General features: G+C 57.9%; 1 protein-coding gene across 1 annotated transcript in view; it reads right to left on the bottom strand.

Annotated features, from left to right (window-relative positions):
- Positions 1–1,195: 1,195 nt before the first annotated feature.
- The window catches only part of HCN4 (hyperpolarization activated cyclic nucleotide gated potassium channel 4), a 41,783-nt gene continuing 24,454 nt past the window's right edge, over positions 1,196–18,524 (bottom strand). The window contains exons 2-8 of the mRNA XM_059371875.1: positions 17,792–18,215; positions 9,104–9,265; positions 6,827–7,045; positions 3,776–3,922; positions 3,438–3,678; positions 2,973–3,137; positions 1,196–2,867 (exon numbers count right to left, since the gene is read on the bottom strand). Of these exons, the coding sequence (XP_059227858.1) occupies positions 1,408–2,867; positions 2,973–3,137; positions 3,438–3,678; positions 3,776–3,922; positions 6,827–7,045; positions 9,104–9,265; positions 17,792–18,215 (2,818 nt within the window). The 3' untranslated portion in view covers positions 1,196–1,407. The remainder of the gene's footprint in view (positions 2,868–2,972; positions 3,138–3,437; positions 3,679–3,775; positions 3,923–6,826; positions 7,046–9,103; positions 9,266–17,791; positions 18,216–18,524) is intronic.

The raw sequence follows: 18,524 nt of genomic DNA, 5'->3' as shown, positions 1-18,524 counted from the left end.
TAGGTTCTTGTGAAGTGGTACCATAATCATTCCCATTTTACAAGCGAGGGAACAGACTCATGTCTGATAGCTAGCCCAAGGTCATACAGCTAAGAAGTGGCAGGACTGGGATTTGAACCCAGGTCTCATTGCTTCCAAAATCTGGTGTCTTTCCATACCACCATGCCTGGGGAGTCACTCAGTCCCTCTCAACAGTTGCTTCCGGAAGGGAACTAGGATTTGGCCTCAGGCAGTCATGGATTTAAATCTCCTGGCACTCCTGGCTCTGCCACTCCTAGTTACGCAATTCTGGAAAAATGGCCTCAAACTCAAGTTTCCTCACCTGTGAAATGGGGAGAATCAAAGTACCAACCTCATGGTCTTTGTGAAATTGAAGGGGTTAATGTGTGTAAAGTGCTAAACCAGTGCTTGGCACAGAGCAGACTCAATAAATAGAAGTTCCCCTCACCTCCCACCATACAGATAGGAAAACAGAGGGCCCGGAGGCGAGAGGATGTGCTTGAGCCCCACAGGGAAGGAGGGGGTCTTCTGCTTCCAGGTGGTGAGATATTGAGCTAGGACTGGACTTGAGACCAGAGATGGTGAGGAAGGGAGCCTGCTGAGAGGTCTTGGGGTCCTCTTCCCTGAGGACTGGAAAGAACACTTCCCCAGACCCTGTGGTGCCCAGCCTGAGGGCCAGGACAGGTTGCTGAATGTAAGGTGACCTGGGTGTCCTGGCAACATGGGGTTACAATGTGCACACATGTGAGTGGCTATCTACACAGCTCTGCAGAGCGCTACATAGCTATACATATACACATCTTACATACATATACATATACATGTTCATGTTCATATACATATCTTGCTAAGTTTGCAGTAGAAAAAAAATGCAAGACTCTCAGGGCCCTGGCCCCATTTTGTCTCAAAGACCCAGATGACTGAGGCTCCCCAGGAACATATCCAGGGGCAACCCCTTCCTGTGGGGGAAGAAGATGACCCCCACAGAATGGGGCTCCAAGTTCACAGCTACGGGGCCGGTGGTGACTGTTGCCATAGGATACGATAACAGATCTGCTCTAAGAAACCCCAAAGGTGGGTCACCCCTGCTGCCGTCAAGCCCCAGAAACCCCCACCTGCCTTCTTCTGGCTTTTGCCTTCGGGCCCTGCCTGCTCCCTCCCCCCTCCCTCCCCCCTCCCTCCCTCTAGTGCTGAGTATTAAAATAGTCTATAAAAGCAAGTGACCAAAAATCTATAGCTCTAAGAATACCTGGTTATTTTCTGCTGTCTTTTGTTTTTCTGGTGTGGGTTTTTTTTTTTTTAATGATAATTATTATTGTTATTGGTATATCTCCTAATCACAGTTAAACCTGAAGGAAGAAAGAAGGGAGAAAAAAAGAAGAGAGAAGAAGGAAGGAAGGGCCCCGCTCATAGATTGGACGGCAGTTTGGAGCGCACGGGCTCAGACCTGGCCCCAGGTTCCCTCTGGGGGGCAGCAGTCAGAGGGGGCCCCCCAGAAGAGGCGGCTCTTGCCCCAAACAAAGAGAGAGGGGGTGGCAAAGAACCTGAGGATGTCTTCCGAGGCAGAGTGACATGCTGGCCGGGGACAGCACCATAGGGCCTCCCCGGGAGAACGAGGCCCCCGCTGCCCCCGCTAACGCCGCCGGCCCTGGGGACGAGCGGGAAGGCCGCCACGGACTCCCCCGAGGAGTGCGGAGAGGCTCTGCGGAGAGTCTGCGCCCCGTCCTGGGGCAGGGCCGGCTGGGAGGCTGAGATGAGCTTGAGGTCCTGGGTGAGGCGGCCCGGGGTGAGGGGTGGCGTGCCGCGGCGCTGGGGTACCTGGGGAGCTGGGGGGCTGGAGGCGGGCGGCAGGAGCAAGGAACCGTGGGAGCCGGAGGCCCGAGGGGGGGCACTTGGGAAAGTTCTTGGGGGGCCGGGGCTGTGGCCGGGGGGGCTGAGACCTCCGCGGGGGGGGAAGGCTACGGGAGAAGCCCCCCCGGAGGCCCCTGCCACGAAGGACGGCCGCTCGGGTTGCCGCGGGGGCGTCTCTGGCGTACTTGGCTGGCCGGCGGCCAGGCCGGGGGACAGCTCCCCAGGTGGCTGGCCCAGCTGCCCGGGGCTGGCCGACGGGGACCGGGAGGAGGGCGGGGGCGGCAGGAAGTGCTCCAGGAGTCCCAGGCCCCCGCGGGCCCCCGGCAGCGGGGGCGGCGGCTGGTTGGCTTGCGGCGATCGGGCTCCGGACTGCAGCGGCGTGAGCAGCGGAGAGTCGGACGAGGACAGGGAGCCGCCCAGCGCCTTGTGGAAGTGGCCGAAGCCGGTGGCCGCGGTGGCGGCTGCGGAGGCCGAGGGCGTGGGAGCCGGGGAGGAGCCGCCGAGCCCAGGGGGCGGGGAGGAGCCGGACGAGGGCAGGAGCGGGCTCAGGCCCGCGGGCGCGGAGAAGCCGGCCAGCTGCTGGATGTGGAAGGAGGAGGAAGACGGCGTGTCCACCTGCGACGGGCTGCTGGCGGGCGAGGCGGAGCCCAGCGCCGACGGGATCAGGGACTGCAGCCGCTTCAGGTGCCGGGGCGTCTGCCCCGCACCGAGGCCGCCTAGCCCGGGGCCGGGAGGGGGGCGGAAGATGGCAGCGGGCAGGCGGGGGTGGTGGGTGAGCGCGATGGCCACCGAGGTGGTGGCCGCGGCGGCTTGCAGCGGCGCCTGGATCAGCGGCGTCCAGATGACCGGCGTGGGGGTCGGGGTGGCCGAGGCGGCGGCCTGGACGCGGTGAGCACAGTGAGCCATCTCGCGGTCATGCTGCACGATCTGCTGGATGATCTCGTTCTCCTGGTAGTTGAAGACGCCTGAGTTGAGGTCGTGCTGGACTTTGTGGAGGAGGATGGAGTTCTTCTTGCCTGGGCCGTGCACGGAACGAGAGCAGGGGCTCAGGCCAGAGCGGGAGGCCAGGGGGTGGGCGAGGGGGTTCCCCTCCCAGCCGCCGCCCGGCCCGGTCCCCTCACCGATGCGGTCCAGGCGGTCCAGCGCCACCGTCTCGAAGGCCCGCCGCATCATGGGGTACTCCTCCAGCACCTCATTGAAGTTGTCCACACTCAGCGAGTAGAGGCGGCAGTATGTGTCGGCCCTCACGCTGGCCGTGCGCCGACCCCGAGTCAGCAAGCAGATCTCTGCCAGGACAGCGGGAGTGGGGAGGGGGTGCTCGAAGGGGCCTCCTGCTCGCCCCTGACCTGGGTTCCCACTGTCTGGTAGGGACGCCTGACGGTAACAAGGCCCCATCCCCAGGGGTGACCACACTAGATGCCCCCAAGTGGGTGCCAGGCTCTTCCCGGGCCGCAGCTCCGCCCCCCACCCCCGCCCAGGGCCACAGGCCGTCACCTTCAGGCAGGGGCCAGAAGAGACCCAAACATCGTCCTCAGTATCTCTCCAGCCCATTCCCCTGCCCCCTAGGGCTCCGCCGGCCACCTCACCTCCAAAGTAGGAGCCATCTGCCAGCTTGGTCTCCTTGTTGCCCTTTGTGAGCACACTGACCACGCCATGCTGGATGAAGTACATCTTCTTGCCGATGGTGCCCTCACGGATGATGTAGTCCCCAGGCTGGAAGACCTCAAAGCGCAGCTTGGTCAGCATGGAGGTCACGAAGTTGGGGTCCGCGTTAGCGAACAGTGGCATGGAGGCCACCAGCTTCCGGCAGTTGAAGTTGATGATCTCCTAATCCCCAGACAGGGTGGAGAAGATGAGGGAGCCGCCCTGCAGGAGGGAAGCTCCCCTCCTGGTCGCCAGCCCCCGCACCCCCCCCACCGCGTACCTCCCTCAGCGGCTCGCTCAGCTCGCCCAGGATGCTCTCCTCATCGAACATCTTGCCCTGGTAGCGGTGCTCATAGTAGTCGTGGATGCGCTGCCGCGTGTCCGGTGGGAGCTTATGGAAGGACATGTACTGCTCCACCTGCTTGTACTGAGTCGGGGGAGAAGGAGAGAGGGAGAGGGCGTCACCTCCTCAGGGCCTCGGCCCTGCTGCTGACCAGAGCTGGCACGGACCCTGTGGGCCTCCTTGGCCCAGCCTGGCTCCTCAATGCTGAGATCCTCAGTGGGGGTGTGCCCCAAACCATGGTCCTGACTCCCAGCTGCCTGGGGCGGGGGAGGGGCTCCATCAGTGTGCCCAGGGCTCTCTGGAGGTGGCTGGGGACAATAGGGGCTATCCAAAGCACCATTCCAGGCCAACCGACCAGAGTCCCTCAAGTTTCCTCTGCCCCTGGCTCTTTCCTATGTCACACTGTGGACAAGAGAAAGCTCACGGGTCCTGGAGGAACTCTTTGCTACCAGTGATCACACTGGCTGGGCAGCAGGGTTGGGCCACATTGGGTTAGTGGGACCCAGAGGCTGAAGTCAGGATGCCTGATGGTCATACACTGTGTATCCAAACATGGCCCCTGGCTGGCTCCAAGGCATTTTGTGGAAGAGTGACTCTAGCCCATGGGGATGGCCAGGGTAGAACAAGTTCCTTAAGCAGAGGTTGGGGATAAGAGCTTTGAGACCTGAAATGCCCAGGGCTCAAGCAAATACGAAATGCTCCCATCTACCCGGGGTGAAGTTGTGGGGTCTGCTCCAGCATCCTGGGACTGCGGGTGCGGAGTGGGGGTCCACAGGGGCATGTTAGGCAGAAATAGTAGGCAAGAGCAGAGTTTTCCCACACTGAGATGCAAGGGAAATTCCTATACCCCAGGAAGAAGCAGAAGAGGGGAGCATGTTTTCACACATTGGGGCTCCCAATAGGCGGGGACACAGTATGGCTGCAGACAGATGCCAGCAGGCAACCGAGGCCTGGGAGATGAAGTTTCCATGCATTCTTCCAGCCAAGCTGGCTCTGTCTGCTCGAGGTTGTGCCCGGCCCCAGGAGACAGGGACTTCCCTGCGGTGTATGGGAACAGGGGCAGAACAGCTAAAGCTGTGTTTTAGAGAATTCCCCATGCCTGGAACATCCATAGTGGTGGGGAGGCAGGGTCTGGAGACGGGGCGGGAGTTGGAAGCTGGCTAAAGTGATCTAGGCGAGAGCGAGAAGTGGGGACCAAAGGGAGGTAATACATTTCAGAGAGATTTATGAGTGAATCATATTGGAGAGCCATTAGCTAAAGAACCAAATAAAGACAACTCCCAAATGGAAAGTCACAAGCAGCTTGACTCTGCCCTCGAATGAACCTTGGTGCTTTTCTAAACTAGAGTCCCGACTGAGCCCCCATCCCGGTCCCACACCAAGCCCTGATCCTGGTTTCACATGGAGTCCTGACCTGGTCACAGGCTGGGCCCTGACGCAGGTCCACATTGATCCTTCCCCTGGCCCTGGACTAAACCCTGGTCTTTATAACCTGACTCCTCCTCTCCTTCCCCTTTCCAGCCCCCTCATTCCTAACCCAGAACCCTTTGTTCAAATCAGGCTGATTTCTTTCCCACCCATCATACTCATCATGTGGCTAGCCTAGAATTCTCGCCTGCCTTCTTTCTCTGCCTCCCCAAACTGCCCCTCCCACCCTGGGCTGGCTCTGCAGACTCCTGAACTTTCCTTCTGGCAGGATGGGACCTGGGCCTCCAGGTCTCGGTCACCCCAGCAAGGGACAGCACATGGGGCAGGCAGGCAGCCAGTTAATCAATACACACTAAGCCCTGCTAAGTGCCGGACATGACACCGGCAATTCAATAGGGAGGGACAGACCTGGGTCCTGCCCTCACGGAGCCACCACCTGGACAGGCAGGACATAGACACTGAACAACAGACTGCACAGAGTAATCAAATATGGCAGGAGTCCCAAGTGTGGTGAAGGGGAATTAGAGGGCACCAGGGGTTCACATGATGGGTGGGGCTGACGGGGTCACAGAAAGCTCACCAAGGGGAAGTGCAGGCTGAGAGGTGGAGAAGTGGTCGGGTGAAAAGGAGCGAGGAGCGTTCCAGGCTAGTGTCCGTGCCAAGGCCCTGTGGCAGGAGGGCACATGCAAGGAGGAGCCTGGCGAGGCTCGAATAGAGGGCTGTAGGGCCCATGGCATGATCTGGGCATGAGAAGGGCAGGGGCCAGATTATGCCCCTTAAATGCCAGGCTGAGGAACCCCACTGCAGGGTTCCTCTGCATCTACAAGTAACAAGAAGATTCTGATGAGTTTTAAGCAGGATGATATGATCAACTTTACATTTTTTAGGTGCCTGATCTATCTGCCATGCAGAGTATGGAGTGGAAGGTGCCAGATGGAGCCCATTTAGCCAATAAATATTGAATAGCCTACGCCATGCTCACACAGTCTTAGCGGTTGGCACACAGCACTCCCTCCTCATAAACCCCATGATATGACCCCTTCTCCTTGCTGTCTCCATCTTACAGATAAGCAAATGGGCCACAGAGGTGGGAAGTAACATACCCACACTCCATGGACAGCTGGGTAGATCACTTGGGCCCCACTGCACAGGGAGAGCTAGAAGGACCAGCCAGAGGGGAAAGCCGAGAGTGTGCTGTTACAGAAACCAAGTGCCAAGCCAAGAAGGGAGTGATAACTGTCAAATACCACTGAGATGCCCAGCGGGTGGTGGGGGGGAACCAAAGGGAACCATTGGCTTTAGTAATGCAGAGGGCACTGGTGAACTTCAATTCCATGGGCCGAGCCACGGATTCAGCAGTCATAAACAATATGCAGTTTTGTTTGTTTCAGGAACTTGCCCATGAGAAAGAGGCGAGCTGCCGAGGCCAGAGGATGTAGAAGGCAGAGCACGTCAGGGGTCTGGTGGGGACCTACCCCGGCTGCCAGCCTGTGCTCCCTGGGGACCGCAGGTCAGGGTCCCCTGAGCCGACCCAAGAGGGACCCCAGGTTTCTGCCCTACCTTTTCCTGGTACTGGCGCCGGGAGGAGTCCAGGGACTGGATGAGGGCCGTGGCATGGCCGATGAACATGGCATAGCAGGTGGCGCCCACAATCATACTGAGCATGGTGAGCCAGACGTCCGACATGCCCACGGGCGCCTGCCGTCCGTACCCGATGCACAGCATGTGGCTCATGGCCTTGAAGAGTGCGTACGAGTACTGCTTTCCCCAAGAGTTGTTCTGCGGACAGGTGAGAGGGGGTGCTGTGAATGGCCGCCACTCTCACTAGCTGCTAGAAAGGCCCCTGCCGCCTCCCACCCCTCAGCCTAATCCTTCCCCAGTGGCTGAGCCCAGGGAGGCCTTCCAACCTTGCTGCTGGCTGATGGCCTCGGGTGAGGTGCAGGAGGCCCACGCTGGTGACCTGCAGTGACACTGAATCCCTGACTCGGGCCTTTCTCTTGCTCTGGGGGGTCAGGGATCAGTCCCCAGCAAAAGGAGGGGAGCCATCCTCACTCCCTCTGACTTCTCAGTCCCCATAGGGCTGCCTAGAGCCCCCCTAAGCAGCCAAAGTCTCCAGGCTGAGCCACCCTGCTGTCCTCCACTTGCTGAAATAGCTCTATCCCCGCCCCCCCCCCGCCCCACCCCTGCAAACTACTGCCAAGTGAAGCCCATTTCCCCACTGACCTCAATTATAAAACCAGATATGCTTCCCCTGGGGGGACAGGCTCCGGCAGACCGAGCCAAAAACACTGTCCTCATTTTGGGTGAGCAAAGTCTAAGCGCTGTGGAGCTAACTCGCCTCCTGGGTGAGCCCTGCCGGAATGGGTCCAGGGCTGAGGGCCCCCTAGGCCACCCCCACCAGGAACTGGGCTGTCTGGAACAGACACTGCTTGGGGGCAGGAGGAGGGAGGAAGGGAGTGAGTGAGGCTCCTGGCTATTTTTGTCTCCAAAGCCAGTCAGTGTCTCAAGGAAGTCTGTGTGGGAACGCTGGGCGCAGAAGGGCCATCTCCTGAATTTAGTGCGTGTGTGGGCCTGTCACCCTCACACAGAGGAAGCTGTCCCTGAAGAGGAAGCTGCCAGATGAACCCCAGCATCTGCCACCTCCCCACTGTCTCCCTATTCATACAGGGGACATGTGAAGCAATGACACGCAGGGCCAGCAGAACCGGTGCCCAGAGCCCCAGACCCTTCCATGGTCAGCAGGCCGTTCCTGGCACCTGGAGAAAGGCTCAGCAGCTGCCAGCCACGTTCAAGGTCACTCAGATGGTCCCAGACAAAGCTGAGTGGGTCTGGTGGCTCTCGGTGCAGACCAGGTTGGGAGGTCAGCGGGGCTGATCCCAGGGTGCTGGCCTCGGATCCAGGCCTGGGGACCTGGGGTGGCCCCCAGCTGCCTCTAGTCAGGGCTTCCGGCCTTACCACTGAGCCTCTGAGGACCAGGAAATTCAATCCATATGGCCGATTCATTTACACTAAGCTCATCAAAAGGCTGTTTTGTAAAGGCCTATTTGATGCTGGAAGATGCCTCAGGGTCTCTTTCACCTCTTTCAAAGCTGGTTTCTCCTCCCCTGGGGCTCTGGGGATTTGCCACCAGACCCAACCGTGCAGACCCAACCATATAGACTGGGCGGGAGAAGGAGGGAGGGTCACTAGACCCAGAGAAAAGTTCACGGGTCTAGGGGGTCCTCACCCAGCCCAGTGCCCACTCTATCTTTGGGAGGCGATGGGGGGTGGGGTCTGCGTTATGGCTTCCCAGCCCCCATTCCATCTCCCTCTCCCCGTCCCAGGGCTGGTGGTAGGGAGGTGGTCCTCACCCTGCAGAGCAATGTGTGTCTGAGAGGTGGGGCTGGGGGCAGGGAAAGGAGCAGGTAGAGGACAGCCCAGCTCAGCAGAAGGGGGCTAGCCCAGGCCTAGGCGCCGTCCACAGTGCTCCTCACAGGCTTCGCTTTCCTCCGGCTCAGCTTTTTGGGTTGGTCTGCCTCTGGGGAACCGAGGGAGAAGGGCAGGAGGAGCCCCCAGCCCAGCTTGGCCACACTTAATACGGTCTGAGAATGGCCAGGTCTCCGTCTCCTTGGGTGAAGTCACCAGGACTCCTGACGGCACGGGAGGCCAGAAGAAGGCCGGGGAGTGAGCAGGGCACAGCTGAGGGCCCTGGGACGGACCTATATCAGCTGGAGTCATGTGCCCGTGGGCACCAAGGGGGCAGCCCAGGACCCCACGTGCTGGGGCTTGGGAGTCCCGGACTGTGGAGCGACTCTGCCTGCCCAGGCAGCACCCGCCCCACTCTTGCCGGGCACTCACCACCATGTTGTTGATGGACACCCAGCAGTCGTCGGGGAAGTCCTGCAGCATGGGCACCAGGAACTGCAGGCAGCCATCCCAGTGGCAGAGCAGAAGCATCATGCCAATGAGGTTCACTATGCGCACCACGGCGCTCGCCAGGTCGTAGGTCATGTGGAAGATCTGGAGGCAGACGGAAAGAAACGTTAAGATGGGTGGCCGGCCGGGAAGGGGTGGCCCCACTCTGCCTGCCCCTGCCGCTGCTGCTGGGCACCGCCATATGTGGACTTGGCGGAGCAGCTGGCCTGGTGCAGGTGCAGGTGTGTGCAGGGTCAAGGGTGGCAGGTGGCAGAAAGGTGGCCTGGAAGAAGCAGGCTGGGGGACAGGGGGGACGGCTCCTGGGATTTGGGCAGATGGGGGAGGAAGTTCAGCCCTGCAGGCCGGATATCTGAAGGGAGGGCCCCTGGAGCCCCCCCGCAGCCCCAGAGTGGGCGGAGAAGCTGTCTCTAGGCCATGAAGACCACAGGGAGAAGAGCCGGCCAGCAGGAGGCTCCTCAGGGGACCACAGTCTGTCGTCACACCAGGGCCATTGTGTTTCCCCAGACCTGCTGCTTTAGGCGGAGGACCTACCAGTGGCTGGGCAGCGGCAGGGGGGTTGGGGGGGTGAGGAGAAAGGTTCTGCTCAGGGCAGCCACAGAACTGAAGCGGAAGCAGCATGGACACACGGGCTCCCCGATCATACAGACCTTGATCCCAGACCCACTTCTAACCAATTCCCAGCTGTGCAACCTTGAGCAAGCCCCTTAACCTCTCTGATTATATTTCCTCATCTGGAAAATGGCAATGAAAATTCTTACCCGAGTGGACTGTCAGGGGTATTAAATTATACATATAAAGCGCTCGGTACTATAGAAGTATTCCACAAATTGCGAACCATTACTCATTGATGGGTTGTTGTTAATAATTAATCTTTATGATTCGGTCATATGTATTAGTAGTCATGCTCTCCCGTATCGCTTAATAAAGCCCAGAGCCTGCAACCGCAGCCCAGCACCAGCTTGCACCTCCACTCCTGTGGCTCCTAGGAGAGGCTTAATGAAGCCTGGTGGGGCAGGGCCAGGGGGGCACATCCCAGCATCCCTGCCCTGCCCCCCCAGAGCTGCTGCTTGGTCTGGTATTAACGGGGATCCCCATACTGACGGGGCAGTGAGGGGACAGGGATCTGGAAGGAGGTCAGAGAGAGGTTTCTGGACTCTGGTCTTGCCCCGGCCTAGGAGACTCTGGGGGCAGGATGGGGTAGAGCTTGGTGGCTGGGGGCAGGTCATTGTGATAGTAGTGACTTCAGTTTCCCCTTCTGAAGTGTGGGCATAGTTTCGGGGCAAGGTTTGGAAAAGCCCAACATGAATATTGCTTGTCGGGCGCATCCAGGGTTGTGCCCACCTGCACCCGCCTTAGCACAACTCTGGATGTTCCAGCCAAAAGATGATGGAGACTTCTCAGGATGAAGTGGACCCTGGAAAGGTTCAGGGAGGGTGGCGGTCCATCACCCCTGTGGCCCTGGTGTCAGAGGGACAATAACACATCTGAGTGGGGGCATGTGGGCCCACAGCCATCACCTCATTTAACCTCACAACAACCCTTTGCTGAAAATATTATTAATCCATTTTATACCAAGGCTTGGAGAAGGAAAGGGACTGGCCACCGTCATGGTGGCAGTGGGAGAGGCACGTCTGAGCTCAGGGCTGCCCGCAGATTATCAGACTGGCCCAGTGTGGGAATGATGGTTTCCAGGAGTTATTTTGCAGATGGAACAACTCAAACCCGATGTGGCTGAATTCACACGGCAAAGGGACACAGGCGCGGCCGGAACTCGCCAGCATCTCACCTCAGTAAGCCCCAGGCTGTCAGCACATTGCTCCCCACCGAGCCGCTGCGTCAATGTCAACGTCAGGGGTGTGGGGCACGAGACACTGGCCAGGGCAGGATGGGTCTGGGACCCGTGTCTAGGAGCCAAGGCATGCCTGAGTGTGCAGTGGTGACTCTGGCCATCTGTCCACTGCTGGCCTTGCCGTGGGGCCTGGACCCTGAGCCTGGGAAGCTCCTCAACCTCTCCCCATCCCCAGCAGCTCCCGAGCACCAGCACCCCAGCTGCGGCTCTGAGGGGAGATCTCACTTTGGGCTCTTCACTGCTTAGGTGAACGCAATAGCTCTATGACCTTGGGCAAATCACTAGCCTTTCAGAGTCCAAGATGACCAGGATGCCACCAGCTCCCCAGACTCAACAGGATGGGGAAGGCAAGTGACGCGGAACCATCCAGTCTCAGAGATGGCCAGCACCTGCCCTCACGTCCTGCCACATCTCAGCCTCCCATCATCTAAGACGAGCTAGATATCTGCTCCCCATTTTTCGAGGTTTCTGGAGAATTAAACTGGCTAAGAAGGTCCTCTGGGCTCCAAACACAGCATGGGTAGGGTCTTTATTACAAAGCTCCTTGGTTTCCTAGACTGGATGTTTGTGTCCCCCAAAGTTCATATGTTGAAGCCTGAACCCCCACTGTAATGGCATTAGGAGTTGGGCCTTCAGGAGTTGATGAGGTCATGGGGGGTGGAGCCCCATGAATGGGGTCTATGCCCTTAGAAGAAGAGACACGAGAAGGAGGAGCTCTCGGCTGTGTGAGGCCACAGCAGGCAGGTGGCATTCCATAAATGTGGATGGGGGCCTCAGACAGAAGGTGACCATGCTGGCACCCTGATTTGTCCTTTCAGCCTCCAGAACTGTGAGAAATAAATGTTCGTCGAAGCCCCCAGGTATGTGGTATTCTATTCCAACGGCCCAAGCGGGGCCATACTTGCAGAGTCTGTGGGAGAGAGTCCTATGAGGCATCTGTAGAATTCAGTGTATCTTACAGAACCAGAGCTTCAGGTAGCCTGGGACCCCTTTGAGAAAGTGTCCCCTGCCTGGTGCAGCTCACAGAATCTGCCCTGGGCATGAATCCCTCTGGGCATTTGAGACAGAGCTATCCGGATTGGTATATTTTTATGCAATACCTGCTTTTCTTTGGGTATGACCTATGTTTCTGGTGCCTTCGTAGCTCATCTTCCTCCAGGATCGTCCTTGCCTAGTTTTGCCTTTATCATGACCTCAGCAATGACTGGGGCAGAGCACGTGGTGTGCTCTCAGGAACTGAGAAGTGCTTCCTGACAGAGGTAAAGGGCAAGGTGACCGTGACCGGGATGGGGAAGAGTGGGTCAGAGCCGCCACGAGTGTACGGGGTGGCATTTGGAACCCCCCCCCCTCTGGGCAGGTGCAGCCAATGAGAATTCCGTCTCTGCCTGCGTGGGAAGGAAAAGGTGCCTTTTCCTGGAGGTGGGCACAGACTCACATGTCCTGCAGAGCTGCGGGGTAGTCGGGGGGAGCTAGGCGCTGGGCTAACGAAGCAGGCGGTTGTTGGAAGGGGGCCCGGTGGAGGTGGGGAGGGTTGGGAGGGTGGGAGTTTTGGGGGCTCGGGACGGGTACTGTGGCTGGCTCTCAAAGGCCCAACATGGCAAAACCTGAACTTCCTGCCAAGAGTTGGTGGCAGGGGCAAAGACACCCATTTAGGTGAGGAGGGTACCCCGGGCGGTGAGCACACGCGCCCCAGGCCCAACACAACGGCACCCAGGTGTGGTTGCTGAGAGTGAGGCTGGCCGTTGCCGGGAGAGGCGGCTAAATCCTTGTGTGTCCCCGCTGTGGGCTGGGGCCGCAGGCCACCCGCAAGTCAGCTGCATTGCACAAATATTTATCTTGCTCTTTATACTTCATTAAAACCCCCTTTTATGATGTTGGTTCTGACTGTGACTGTGGGGGTTGAGTACCTTCATTTCCAGGCCCTGCAAGGCTCGCTGGGCGGATAGCCTGGACGGCTCACTCTCTGTGCCCCATGGGGCCCTCGGGGGAGGCACCGTAGTGTTCCCACCACAATGCGGAGACAGAGCAACATGTCTTCCACCTGGGCCAAGCGCCTTCTCTGCTCTGAGTAATGGGTCCTTATCTGTGTAATGGGTCAATAACTGCCAGCTCCCAGTGCTGTCTTGGGGATCAGGAGAGATGATGTCCACAGCTGGTATACAGTAGGTGCTCAATGCATGTTTGTTCCTTTCCTTCCCTCTCTTCCCCAGCCTTCAAACAAAGAGTTGGTTTCTCAGTCCTGGGGCAAGACCAGAAATTGGAGTTTCTGCCAAGGCCTCATCTTGGGGCTGGGTTGAATTCCCTCCCAGGGTGACTCGTTTTCTCCTCAGGGAAAAGGAACAATTTCTCCCTGCATCTCAGGACCCAGTGGCCACACTGGGGTCAGCAATCCGAGGCCCGAGAGGATGGCTGGTGCGTGTGTGTCCTGGAGACTTCCTAGAGGTAGCCAAATGGAGGGCCATACTGGGTCCCTTCCTGGGGCCTGGAGAGAGCGCCGACCCCTACCCCTAGGACCACTCCTGGATTCTGAGAGAGACAAAGAAAAATCAAGGTCCGTGGGGGAGGAGACTCATCAGGAGGCTCGGCCGCGGCCCAGCCTCCTGCCTCCAGCCTTCCTCCCACGGCTCCTGTCCGCTGAGGGAAAGAGGATGCTGGGATGGGTCACTGGGGTGCTGGGCCTGCAGGGGAACATCCGGGGTTGGGGGGGGATGGATGGACCATGGTTTCTAACAATAGCCTCCATGCCTGTAACAAGCTCACACCTCAGAGGGAGGGAAGAGGCTTGGCTGGGGAGGAGAACATTGACCTAGATCGCCCGGGTTGGAGGCAGAGGCTGGCGTCCTCTGAGAGGGTGGCCTTTGCCTGCCGAGACCCTCCACCTCCCCTGACTCCCAAGACCTGCTAATAGCACTTGAGGACTCTCTGACAGGGCGCTGGGCTGGGCTGGGCTGGGCTGGGTGAGGCAGCTGAAGCCGGGGGCCTCGGTCAAGCTGTTTCCTCTTCACAGGGGGGCTGACATTCTAGCCCCCACCCAGGGCCACAACAGTGTCCTCAGGGTCAGCTCATGTCACCCTTGCCAGGGGAGGCTGGAGTGGGGACCAATTCCCAACCCCCTAGAACATCAGGGCACACCTGACATTTGGGGAAACTGAGGCCCCCCAAAGGAAAGGGACTCACATAGGGAGTTATAGGAGGAAAGAGAGCAGGGTTTTCTCTACTGAATATCTCCTTTCCCAGGTCTCATGTAGACCTGGGACCTCTGGGTGTCCCTGCTATTGCCTCCAGGCTAAGCTGAGGTGAGAAGGTCCAGGGCCAGGGCAGGCTGTAGAGGATGTGCAGACGGGGTTCCTGGGGCCAGCTGGGGGAGCCCAATCCCATCCCAGAGGTGCAGCGGAAGCCCTTGGCTGGGCGGTGTGCCCACAGAAGCCAGCTTAAAGCAATTTCCTCCCCAGCTGGTAGGCTGGGGAAGGGTGTGTGTAGAGGGGGTGGGGAGTCATCTGTTTGGCCTCCTGGGATCTCCCCCCCTGCCCAGGACGCTCAGTACCCATGTCCAGTTCAGAGCCCAGACTGAGGCCTCCTGGGATCTCTGTCTATCCCAGGGAACGGTCTGGGGCAAGAGCCTGCCTGGGCAGTTCTGGATAGCCCAGAGGGTGGCCAGGGTGGGGTCTGCCAGAGAGGCAGTTGGGACCAAAGCCCTGGACCAAGCTCCCAGATGTCTGGTGCAGGGAAGTGAAAGAAGCACTTAGTTTCTCTTCCAGGACTCACTCTGCCCAGCCATGGGCAATTCTGTCAGCTCTCCCCCCAATAGTATGGCCTCCAGGGCCCAGGCGTCAGGAAGCAGCAAGGATGGTTCCCAGGGGGCCGGGGCCTGGAGACTTGAGCCAGTGCCAGAGAAGGGAAAGAGAGGCTACTTTTCTGCTTTTAATGATAGTCTAGCTGCAAGTTCAAGACACACAGAAGGCTGGAGGGGGTCTTGGGGACTGAGGAAGCCATCATGGTCCAGAAGTCTGCCTGGAGGTCTCTAGAGGCTGTGGTATTTCTACTTGGGACCGAAACCAAAAGACAAGCCTGTCAGGGAGTTCCAGGAAACCTGCCTCCATCCTTCCTGCCCCCACCCTAACCCTCTCCCCAATCAGGTCTGAGCTCAGATCCCCAGGCCAACAGCTCTCTGTGTCTAGATGTCCTGTAGGTAGCTCAAACTCAACCCATCACACAGAACACCCCACCCTACCCCTCCACCTGCTCGGCTGCCTGTCTTCCCAACCTCAGCTGGGAGGCGATGCTAACAGAGGAACAGACAACAGAATCAAAGTCATCCTGCTTTCAGGCCACCTAAGAATGCAGGAACCCAGAGTCAGGAGGCCCAGTTCCAACATCCTACCCCTGGGCCACCTGGAGCTTCTGACCCTGTTCCTCAGGACAAACAGGAAGAATCAGTCCCCCCTGCTTTACCTTGCTGGCTAGGTGTGAGGAGCCAGCAAAATAAAGGGTAAAAAATATTCGAGGGGCTCCTGGGTGGCGCAGCCCGTTAAGCATCCGACTCTTGGTTTCCGCTCAGGTTGTGATCTCAGGGTCGTTAGATTGATCCCGGCATCAGGCTCTGCACTCAGGGTGGGGTCTGCTGCTGGAGATTCTCCTTCCCTCTCCCTCTCCCCCTCCCACTCGTGCGCGCGCGCGCTCTCTCTCTCTCTCTCCCAAATAAATAAATAAATAAATAAATCTCTAAGGGAAAAAAAAACTATTTGAGAAAAGTAACACCCCTCACCCACCCACAGAGACATAGAGGGTTACACAAACAAATGGGCGGGGAGGGACCTTTCCCGAACCATCCACCAGGCTCCCTGCTAAGTGTCTTATAAACATCGTCTCACAACAATCGAGTGAGGATGAAACCCACTCTGCGGATAAGAGACTAAGGCTCAGGGAAGCAAGGTGACCCCAAGGTCATGGAGCCAGGCAGTGTGGAGCCAGGATTTTAATTCGGGTCTCACATGCATAATCCTAGCTCAAGCCCCCGGACCTTCCACTGCCCCAGGCAGGGACCCCTCATTGCTACGAGTCCAGAGAGCTAACTGGGCTCTGCTCCAGCCCCTCCAGAGGCCTGGCTGCCCGTGTGACCTTGGGCAAGTCACAGCCCCTCTTCTGTCAGCAGGAATACCGCCAGTTCTCCTAGACAAAGAGAATTTCCACCACGGAGTGATGCTGCCAGGCTGGTGTGGGCACTTCTGCAGCACAGGCCTTTGTGATACCCCTGACCTCAATCTGCCAGCACCCTGACCATCGGCCGTGTGTGCTACTGGGGGGGCCCAGGCTGCCCCTGGGGTGAGGTGAGGGCTTCATGCCCCGAGCACAGGAACTTCCGTCCAACCAACCAAGTAGGGGAATCCTGGGGACCAGAAGACTGGCAGTGAGCCGTGGCAAGAAACGCACCTCTGCATGAAGCTCCCCCAGGCTCCAGCCCGCTCCGGACCCCAAGGTGGGTGGCCTCACAGAGCACAACTACCCCCACGTGGGCTCCTGCAGGTCAGCCTGCCTGCCGCTGCAGCCCCAAGGCATAGTTGGGTGGTGGCAAACTGAGACAGAAGTGCTTGCACGGTCAGATGGTCACCTGCCTTTTTCCGAACTGCAGCCCACAGTCCTCCCCAGTTCCTCCCACAGATGATTGCATTCAGCCCGTGGCTCAGCTAGGTTTGTTCAGAACGGTGTTGGCCCACCCAGTTCTTTCACAAATTTTTATTTCATTTCTGGAGCCGGTGCTTTACCCACAGGCCCTACGATCTCTTTACAGTTCGCATACACACAACTCCAGGCTCCTTGGATGCTTCTCACTCCCTGTAGTTAGCCCCTGTGGCTCTTTATCAGAGACCCGCCCCAGGCTGCTGGAAGCTGCTTTGCCTGCTAGCACCGAGGGCAGGCGGGGAGTGCCCTGAACCATGGGCTGCCATGCAAGAGGATAGAAAAATTCCAACTCTTTACCCGAGGTGTGAGGTACATTGTCCCCAGAGCTCCCCGCAGCACTTAGCTTGGCTTCCTTCCTTCCATTCCCTGTCCCTCTTCCCTAGTCCCTCAGCAGATAATTCCTGGAAACACTCCTGCCTCAGCCTCGCTGGGAAAAAAAGCCACTTTCATGCAAATCCTCACCTCAGGGTCTGCTCCAGAAGAACCCCCAGGACACCTAAGATACCTGACAACTAAATTGGCACAAAACCCCAGATTCCTGCTTCTCATGATCAATCTGTAGATCTCACAACCCTGGGCTGATTCTTACTTGGCAACAAGTGGCTATGGTGGAGTAGAGGCAGACGGAAGATGTATTCTTCAGTTTTCCCCAGTCTGCCATACTCCCTACTGCCTCCCACTGGCCCTTTTCACCCATCACATTCCCTGCCTGGCCCCTCAAGGCTCCTGAGTTTGCGTTCCCTACAGTATAGCCCAGTGATTAACTGTGCAAGCTCTCGAGTACAGGTTCACCAATTACTGATTCTGAATCCCTTTCTGCCTCTTGGTTTCCTTTTGTAAAAAAATGAGTACCACTACAGTTGTTAGAGACTTACAAGGGATACCATCTGCAAAGTAATTTTCATAATATCTAGCCCAGGATAAGAAGTCAAGAAATTACTATCATTTGTCCTCTTGGAGAAGATGTGCCTGCTACCATCTGCCAGCCCAAATCCAGCTATCTGAGACTGCCTGCTGGGCCCTCACCCACCCTGTGGGGAAAATATCCCTTACCCCCAAGAGGTTTAGGTCTGGCCACTCACCTCTTCCCACTGGTGAATGTATCGAATGAGGCGGGAGAGACGCAAGAGACGCAGGAGGCTGAGGATCTTGGTGAAGCGGACGATACGCAAGGCCCGGGCTGTCTTGTAGACCTCAGAGTCAATGCGTGTCTCTACGATGAGGAAAATGTAGTCCACAGGGATAGAGGAGATGAAATCTACCACGAACCAGCTTTTGAGGTACTTCATCTTAATCCGCTGGGGGTCCAGGATGATCTCAGTGTTGTCCTCCACCACGATCCCTGTGCGGAAGTTGAGGACCAAGTCGATGAGGAAGAATGTGTCCGACACCACGTTGAAGACGATCCAGGGCGTGGTGTTCTCATCCTTGAAGAAGGTGATGCCCACAGGAATGATGATGAGGTTTCCGACCATCAGCAGCAGCATGGTCAGGTCCCAATAAAATCTGCCCGGAGACACATGGATCAGTCACCAGGAGGACAGAGAGAATAAGTTACAGACTTTAAGAGAAAACTCCAAGGGAGCACACCTATGGAAGACGGAAGTCTTCGGATGTTCTGAGTCACTGCGTGAGGTAGGCACAAGGGTACCATGGGCAAAATATGGAGAGTGGCACAGAAAAGCTCTCTTTTCCCTAAGGATACCTTCTGCCTGTCCCCATCTGGTCCCCAGTGACAAGCCTCCCTCTCCCATCCCCGCTCCCCAGTGGGAGTCAGGCTGAAATGCAAACCAAACAATGAGATCCAGAAAGAAG

The sequence above is a fragment of the Mustela nigripes genome, chromosome 13 (assembly GCF_022355385.1).
Source record: "Mustela nigripes isolate SB6536 chromosome 13, MUSNIG.SB6536, whole genome shotgun sequence".
NCBI lineage: Eukaryota > Metazoa > Chordata > Mammalia > Carnivora > Mustelidae > Mustela > Mustela nigripes.
The sequence above is the reverse complement of the archived record's forward strand: the minus strand, read 5'-3'. Positions and strand labels throughout refer to the sequence as shown.